The 9,803-nt window shown below is 32.8% G+C and overlaps 1 protein-coding gene across 1 annotated transcript in view; it reads right to left on the bottom strand.

Annotated features, from left to right (window-relative positions):
• Positions 5,924 to 9,803, bottom strand: part of LOC107633608 (BTB/POZ domain-containing protein At2g13690-like) — a gene marked incomplete at its 5' end in the record, with an annotated part of 5,639 nt that continues 1,759 nt past the window's right edge. Inside the window, 3 exons of the mRNA XM_016337215.2 lie at positions 5,924 to 6,054; positions 8,032 to 9,072; positions 9,307 to 9,803. Of these exons, the coding sequence (XP_016192701.2) occupies positions 8,125 to 9,072; positions 9,307 to 9,803 (1,445 nt within the window). The remainder of the gene's footprint in view (positions 6,055 to 8,031; positions 9,073 to 9,306) is intronic.

Below are 9,803 nucleotides of genomic sequence, written 5' to 3'. Positions count from 1 at the left end.
GAGAAGTAAAGAGTTAGAATTTAGGATTTTTAAAATTAATATATATAAATATATAATAAGAGTATTTTAGTCATTTTCTATAATAAGGATATTGTAATTATTTTTTATAAAAATAATATTAATTTAGACCGATTTAAATTTTGATTCACTATTTTTTTGATTAAATTAATTTGTTTGGTCTAATTTTGATAAAAAAAATATGATTTAATTAGATTATATGTGTTAAATTTTAATTACTAAAAAATATCTTTAAAAAAAGACATTTTAGACATTTTTATCTGAGTAGCTCCCTTAATGTTATGGATCTTTTATATCTATTTTAACAGTACTGCTAACCCATTAAGTCAGACCCAAGACATTTTATGTTAGATATTCTGAATTATCTATACAATGCAGCCATGCTCATTAACCATATAATTACTGACAGGGGGAGTAAGAGTTATCAGACCTCGTTAGAATTAGAGATTTGATTTTATATTCGAACTGTATGCTTAAAAAAAAGTGTACTGCAGCCTGCATATAAACATTCCCCTTTCATTGGATACTCATAATTAGTTATTAGGGTAAAGTATTAAATTGGTCCCCTAGGTTTGGGCGTAATTCTGTTTTGATCTTTAAGGTTTAAAGTGTTCTATTTGAATCCAAAAAAGTTTCATTTAGCATCAATTTAGTCCCACATTGAGGTCAAAATTAAATAATTAACAAAATGTCCTACATAACAACAGTTCAAGAACAAAATCGATAATCTGGAGAAGAAGTACAAGCTCCAGAGGCACAAAATCAACCATTGATGCATCAATACATTTATTTATCATTTTCTTTAGTTTTATAGAAAATATTTTATTTATATTATAAAAAAAATAATAAATAAATGTATTGATGTATCAATAGTTGATTTTATGCCTCTGGAGCTTGTACTTGTTCTCTAAATTATCGATTTTGTTCTTGTACTGTTGTTATGTAGGACATTTTGTTAATTATTTAATTTTGACCTCACTGTGGGACTAAATTGATGCTAAATGAAACTTTTTTTGATTCAAATAGAACACTTTAAACCTTAAGGACCAAAACAGAACTACGCCCAAACCTAGGGGACCAATTTAGTACTTTACCCTTTTAAATATTATTGCCCGTAATGTGGTATACTGAAATTAGTCTTTTCAATGCTTTTTTTGGTTTCAAAATAAAGTGGATAAGTAATAGGAGACGGTGGGTTATAGGATGAATTAGAGTGGATATAAAATTTTTAATAGAGAAGATAATTGTTCCAATGGGAGTTGAAGTTAGTTAATCAACTTCATGAGATCCTTCAGTCAGTCATATTATTACATAGAAGAGAGGATCGACTAATGTGAAAATTTAATAAATCAGGAGTCTATTTTACTATCTCTTTTGTGCAGGTTTTACTATTATCGGGGGATATTACAAGTTACCGTTTTACTAGTTCTATTTGGAAGGGCTTGATACCACCACAAATTGAGTTGTTTACCTGGTTTATGTTAATGGACAGAGTCTATTATTAAGGAGAGATTAAGTAAATTTGGCGTTATTGATCAAAATGATAGTATTTGTGTTTTATGTAAACAGGATACTTGAGAATTTTTATCACTTGTTTATTCGTTGTGAGTTTACTTAATTGATAGGTGTGGTGTGCTTGGTCGTATGCCTATAATAAACTATGGTGTATTTCAGGTTTAATTAGGTAACATTTTGAAAGTTGGAGAGGTGCACTTATAAGAAAGGAAGAACGTAACAGGTAGTTGATTGATTTTTTTGCTATCGTTTAGATCTCGTTTGCGAAACTCCAAAAGCTACTTATTTTAGCTTTTGACTTATAAAAAGTTACATTAATAGTGTTTGGTACAGTTTTTTAGATAAACTTTTAACTTTTTAAAAAGTTATTTAAGAGCTTTTGAAGAAGTTAAAAAATGTGACTTCTCCTATTTTCAAAAGCTATTTTATCACTCTTATTTAATGCACAACTTTAAAACAAGAACTTCTATAATAACTTTTCAAATACAAAATAACTTATTTAAAAGTTGTTATTAATAAAAGTCCTTATATTTTAAACTCCTTTTACAAAAGAACTTATTTAAAAAGTTTAGCCAAACTGGGCTCAGGATTCGATGGTCCAGGAACCTTTGGACCACTTAGTGGTCCAAGTAGAAAACATGTTTTTGGAGTTTTTTTATCAATTGCTACGTAGTCTTTGAACTAATTTTAATTACAAATCAACCTCATATATTTTATTTAATTATAAAAATAGTTTTTTATTTTATAAATTATTATTTTATCAATTATCTATTATATTTATTAACAATCAAATACAAAAATAACAACCAATTATATCCTCCATTCATCCTAATAATTTCAATTGATTAAAAAATTAGCTTTGATCTCGTTACGTTCGTCCATGGCTTCCAAATCGTGTTTCCTTGAAATTCAATCGATTGGTAATGGAATATCCATCTACTCAATCAATTGGTAATGTTCTCATTTTTCAGAATTCTGTAGAATTTTGCACAATTTATTCTATTCTACTTTCATAAATCACAAATAGATTGTACAAATCCTCATTAATCCAATTTTTTTTTTCAATCACGATGATCAGGATCTTATTATCTTCTTGCACCAATATCAATGTATTAACATAAGAACAATTTTTATCACTTAACTTAAATCATTGATCCTGTAGTTTGGTCTAGTTTGGACGAAGGAAATATATTTCTATTAGTATTAATTAAATCCGTGATACTACATGACGAAATTATTTTGGTAACCAAGTTTAACCAAGTTGGTTCAATAGCTTATTGGTATAATAAAAAACAATTGATTGAGTAGATGGATATTCCATTACCAATCGATTGAAATTGGCAAAACATTCAGCTTCATCACCTTCCAATCGATTGAATTTGGCTAAAACTTCAATGTCATCACTTTCCAATCGATTGAATTTGGCTAAAACTTCAATGTCATCACTTTCCAATCGATTGTATTTGGCAAATTCATGTTGTTTTCGTGAATTCAATCGATTGAGTAACAACAACAATCGATTGTTTTGAAGCATTCATTCGATTGGAAAGTATAAACAATCGATTGGTTTAAGCTTTTTACCATTCTACCTTACAACTTTTAATCGATTGTTTTGAAAAACAGTGTAAACCAATCAATTGAATTTCAAGGAAACACGATTTGGAAGCCATGGACGAACGTAACGAGATCAAAGTTAATTTTTTAATCAATTGGAATTATTAGGATGAATGGAGGATATAATTGGTTGTTATTTTTGTATTTGATTGTTAATAAATATAATAGATAATTGATAAAATAATAATTTATAAAATAAAAAATTATTTTTATAATTAAATAAAATATATGGGGTTAATTTGTAATTAAAATTAGTTCAAGGACTACGTAGTAATTGATAAAAAAAACTCCAAAAACATGTTTTTTACTTGGACCACTAAGTGGTCCAAAGGTTCCTGGACCACCGAATCCTGTGCCGCCAAACTGGTCCTTAGAGCACTTGACGGAAAAGAAGGTAGCGTTTGGTGGAGAGACAGAGACGGAAAGACTGAGATTGAGAGACAGAGACTAAGAGACATAGATTGAAATAAATTCCAATATTCTATTTGGTGCAAAGTGGGAGACAGAAATTAAAACAAGAATAATTGTACAAAGGGTAAAATTGGAATTAACTAATTAAAATGAGGATATTTTAGATATAAAATGTTATTAAAGTTTCAGTCTCCAGCTCTAAAAATTTTAGTCCCCTGTGTCTCTACTTTTTGGAGGTACTGAAATACTGAAATTTTAGGGACAGAGACAGAAATTTTAGTACCATTCTCTGAACCAACAAACATGATACTGAGTCTCACTCTCCTAGTCTCTGTCTCAGTACCTCAAACACAAATGCTACCGAAATGACAGAATCTTTAGGAATTAAGAAACAGATATTACGAAAGTAGTCAACAGGTCGATTAAAAATTACAAATAATGGAGTGATATTTGATCTTTTGGGTTATTGATAACTGTTCATACATTGACCCAACACTATGGCCTATGTCCAAATAAGCCAAAAAGGCCCAATCCAAAGATTGGCTTTTACCACCCACCCGACCTCTTCTAAAAGAAGTCAGGCTCGATATAGACTCCTCCCTAAAGAGGTCGGACTCGAGATAGGCTGGCAGATAACACTTATTCAAATAAGTAACTGCCCCTAAAATCTCTCAACTCACTTCTAGAAGTAATATCTCAACAACCCTAAGATAAATGGACGTTTATCCACCTTCAGAAGTGGAACTACTCCAACGGTGGTTATTAGATCACCACTATAAATACTCTGACATCCCTCAGGTATCTCTAAGTTTCGATACTCTCTAAACCTGCTTACCCCTTTGCTAACTTAAGCATCGGAGTGTTTTTCCAGCTACCACCCCCGATTCTCCAAAATACACAACTCGGACGACGATTCCCGAACATGTACAAGTCGGAGCCTACCTCCCCATTAATACTTGAGACAATCCTTTAAACCTAATCTATCTATCTCAGGTTACTCACGTAACAATAACATTATCGAAAATGATTAAAAGTTAGTTTATTTTATCTATTTTATATTTTTGCATTGTTAATTTGTTACTCTACTTTAATGCGTTGAGTTTTTTGTTTTTTTTAAAAAAAATTTTTTTGAGTAAGTTTTTGAATGTTTGGGAGACCTGCTGTCTCCAAATATACTTCAAATGGAATGGGATTGGATGAATTTGCCCCAAATGGATTAAACGATGATGATTTGGAGCACTTGGATTAACTTGTTAGGGCGTTTGGTTTGCATAAAATATGATTTTATTATTTTTACTGTTTTTAATTTTTTCATAAAATTACTTCGAGTTAAATTCTAAAATAGTCCTTGAGATTGGCATCGTGCACTAAAATCGTTTCTGAGATTCCAATTGCACTAATTACGTCTCTAAGATTGACAAAAGTGTACTATATTAGTCCCTGACCTATTTTCCATTAATGACATAATGACATGGCTTGATGACGTGGACTTTAAGTGACACATGTCACTCCATGATTTGGCCACATATAATGATATGATGATGTGGTGACCAGTGACACGTGGCATGCTAATGTGGATGGTTGTGCCACGTGTCACAATGTTACTTGGCCACATGTCCATTTGTGTCACGTGTTGCAATGGTATTCGTTCACGTGTCGTTCATTATGTCATCATTGTAAATGCATCAAATTAGTCTCTCACTTTGCATTAAATGACTCATTTTAGTCCCTGGAATTGAATGTCGTGCATCAAATTAGTTTCTGGAATTAAATGAGAAAAAACGGGTGAAAGGACTAGTTTGGTTGTACGACATTCAATTTCAGGGACTAAAATGAGTCACTTAATGCAAAGTGCGGGATTAATTTGGTATATCTACAATGATGACATAATGGACGACACGTGGACGAATATTGTTGCAACACGTGGCACAAATGGCCAAATAATATTGTGACACGTGGCACAACCATCCACATCAGCATGCTACGTGTCACTGATCACCACATCATCATAGCATTATATGTGGCCAAATCATGGAGTGACACGTGTCACTTACAATCCACGTCATCAAGTCATGCCATCACGTCGTTAATAGAAAATAGACCAGAGACTAATATGGTGCACTTTTCTCAATCTCAAAAATGTAATTAGTACAATTGAAATATCAAAGATGATTTTAGTGCATCACACCAATCTCAAAGACCATTTTAAAGTTTAATTTGAAGTGCTTCCAACTAAATGATAAACTTCTCGTATAAATTTTTAATTAACAGCTATGGATATAAATTAGATAACGTTAGCTGGTATTAAGCAATTGTCACTTATTTTTTCTAAATAAATGTTTTCCTTTCCTTCTCACCAAATATAGAAGGTAAACAAATAAATAATTGACCATCTGATAGGAAATTCATTTACATAATAATCAGGGATAATAAAAAGAATTTCCTAACACAATCAGTCAAAAGGTTCTACTACGGTTAAGATCCAATTAAGACTATCTAGGCAAAGGATTCGATGGTTCCAGAACGTTTGGACCATTAAATGGTCTTAAAACAAAATATGTTTTTAAAATTTTTTTAATCATTATTAATCCCATAACAAAACATATTCTTTAAGTTTTTTAATAATTGTTAAATAGTTATTTTCTAATTTTAATTACAAATTAACCTCATATATTTTATTTAATCATAAAAACTATTTTTTATTTTATAAATTATTATTTTATTATTAATCTATTATGATTATTAACAATCAAAAACAAAAACAATAACGAATTAGATATTCCATTGATCGTAATAAACTTTTTGGTTATTCCAATCAATTAAAAGATTATATTTGATCCGTGACGTTCGTCCAGGACTGTGAAATCGTGTTTCTTTGAAAATCAATCGATTGGATTATCAAAACAATCGACTGAATTTCAGGTTTCCCATAACTCAATTGATTGGACTACAGGTTGTTATCACAAAACAATCGATTGAAAATTGCAAGACAGCATGGTTTTCGCAAAAATCAATTGATTGGTCATATTACCCAATCGATTGCACGATGACTAAAATGTGGGTTTTTAATAATTCAATCGATTACTTATACTACCCAATTGATTGAATGCTTTAAAACAACCTGAGGTCTCACAATTCAATAGATTGGTTGTATTACCCAATCGATTGAAGTCATCAAAACAATATGGATTTGTCGAATTCAATCGATTGGTTGTGCTATCCAGTAAATGGTACCTATGGTACATAAAAGACATATAAAATTGATTACCCATCACTTACAATTCCTAGGCACAAAAGTCACAAATCTATTCAAATACGTAGAATATATTATCATTTATCCAAAAGAGAGAATGCATAACCAATTACCCTAAAGAAGACTGAAAGTTTGGAGTCCCATTCATTTATGCAATCAATCACATTTACATGCTCAAGTGAATAAGCTCAAGAAGACAATGTTATAAGAATGCAAAATTGACATCACAGTTCTAAGATCTGAATATAGCTAAAACTAAAAAACGGACGGGACGCAATTCTTAGTGGATTAGGATTAGCCTCAATTCTTTCCATTAATATCAAGTTTTAGATATGCAATTGCAAGATCTAGAACTATGATTTGCGTAAATTATAATTTGAAGAAATGAGATTTCTTCAAATGAATATGAAAGAATATCTAAATCAAAATAAAACCTTAAAAATTGAAGACAGAATTTTAAAGATAAGATAGATGAATAATAAGATAATAATTTATAAAAACAATAACAAAATTGAAATAGGCGTAGTACACACTTCAATCGATTGGGTAGCACAACCAATCGATTGAATTTGGCAAATCCATATTGTTTTGATGAATTCAATCGATTGGTTAACACAACCAATCGATTGAATTGTGAGACCTCAGGTTGTTTTGAAGCATTCAATCGATTGGGTAGTATAAACAATCGATTGAATTATAAAAAACCCACATTTTAGTCATCGTTCAATCGATTGGGTAATATGACCAATCGATTGATTTTTGCGAAAACTATGCTGCCTTGCAATTTTCAATCGATTGTTTTGTGATAACAACCTGTAGTCCAATTGATTGAGTTATGGGAAACCTGAAATTCAATCGATTGTTTTGATAATCCAATCGATTGATTTTTAAAGAAATACGATTTCACAGTCCTGGACGAATGTCACGGATTTTTAATCGATTGGAATGGCCAAAAAGTTTATTAGGATCAATGGAAGATCTAATTCGTTATTGTTTTTGTTTTTGATTGTTAATAAACATAATAGATTAATGATAAAATAATCATTTATAAAATAAAAAATAGTTTTTATGATTAAATAAAATATATGAGGTTAATTTGTAATTAAAATAAAAAAAGGACTATTTAGCAGTTATTAAAAAAAAACTTAAAAAACATGTTTTGTTCTGAAACCATTTAATGGTCCAAATGTTTTGGGACTATCGAATCCGGTGCCGACTATCTATGTTATTGAGTTTGAAATATATGAGAGAAAATAAAATATCAACTCTACTTCCGGTAGGAAATGATGTAGTGGTGCCAAATGGCGATGCATTCATCTTGATTCAATGGCATAAGTTTCACAGCCTCTTAAAAATGATCTGCGCCACCATATTTGGAATGCCTTGCTTAGATTTGGACATTCAGTGCCATGACTTGAGAAATACCTAAACCAAACCATAAACAGCACATGTTGTTGCTTCAAAGGTAACGTAAGAAGTGTCTGTCCCATAGCCTCCTCCATGGCCTTCATGTCAAGTCCTTTCCTGCATCTCTGTAACCAACCAAAGTCCAACAGCATAGGCCTAAACCATGATTGGAGAAGTCCTGATCTCGCTTCCAACCTGCATTGTAGTTTTCTTGTAGCCATGGCAATAATCAGAATCGCCGACACTCGGCTGAGTTCGTATCTGATCATGGGGGATGCATTTTCATGCATTCCAACAAGTTGCTGCTGATCTGCCCATATATTCACAAAGTCATCTGCTACTTGCCCATCAAGCATAATTTCTAGCAACCAGTTGATGTTATCGACTTGTCTTGAGATTCGCTCAATCAAAGTCTTGCTCGAATCTTTTTTTACCAAGAAACTTCTGGGAGGGATTGTGTCAGACGTCTCCTCAAAGAGGCTAACAAGTGAAGCCAGACATGAGCGGCAAACAGCATAGAGATCCTCCTTGCTGATGTCAAGATGGTTCTTCCCATAGACCGAGCTTTTACACAGAAGACCCTTCATCAGAGACTTGAGTTCAATTCTTGCATTGGCATCCTCACAAGTGCTGATAGACCAAACTAGTTGCCGCGCTATATTTGGCAGGAATTGGGAATCCGTTGAATCATGCAAGTACAGTCTTGCTAGAATGTCTCTTGCAGTTGCATCATCAAACTTAAATCTTGTGAAGAGGCTTCTCAATTTCTCCTCTTCCTCCTCCGTCCAAGGAACAGCCTCAAGGTATTTCAAACAGGACAAAACCCCCTTGTTGAACATGATGCCTGCCGAAACCTATTCAATATCATGTCAAAGGCTATAAAAACTCATAACATTAAAGTCTCAACTATATGAAATTTGTTTTGACAGAAGAAACTCAATTTTGTGTGTTAACTCTTATGCCTTGTTCTTAATTCCTTTTCAAGGTATGTAGAGTATATGGTTTTTTCTAACACGTAACAAAGCAACAATAGACAAAGGCATAAGAGAATATCGAAACAGAAGAAATTGAATGGCACAAAAACGAACCTCCAAAATGTCAATGGATCGATAGACTCCAACCTTGATGAGCTTCTTTGTGACATCATCGTCATCTTCGAACATAAGCTCGATGGTGTCTCTGAAAACACCTAAGTTCTCAACTGCAGGAACCTCCATTCTACACATCTTGGGTGCTTCACTCGAATTCTTCAGCGACAAACCCTTCTTGTAATCGCCAACCAAATCCGCAAAAACCTCCGAGTTCGCGCTCAGAACTCCCGAATCAACCTCCAGAACCATGCAACTTCCTCTCTTCCCTCTCAAAGTCAATCTCACATCAAAGCCATTCTTGTTGACTCCTTCAACAGAACTGGAACTGGAACCTGAGCCCAAAATCTCCGGCGGCGACGACCGGAAACTCGGCGCAGTGGGAGCACGGAAGCTTGCGGATCGTAGTCCAGGTTCGGGCTCAATCGTGACGGCAGGATCGGAGTCGATGGGAGAGACCCTTCCGGGAGAGAGGATCCGGCGAGGGTCAATCCGAG

Source organism: Arachis ipaensis, chromosome B03 (genome assembly GCF_000816755.2).
Source record: "Arachis ipaensis cultivar K30076 chromosome B03, Araip1.1, whole genome shotgun sequence".
Classification (NCBI taxonomy): Eukaryota; Viridiplantae; Streptophyta; class Magnoliopsida; order Fabales; family Fabaceae; genus Arachis; species Arachis ipaensis.
The sequence above is the reverse complement of the archived record's forward strand: the minus strand, read 5'-3'. Positions and strand labels throughout refer to the sequence as shown.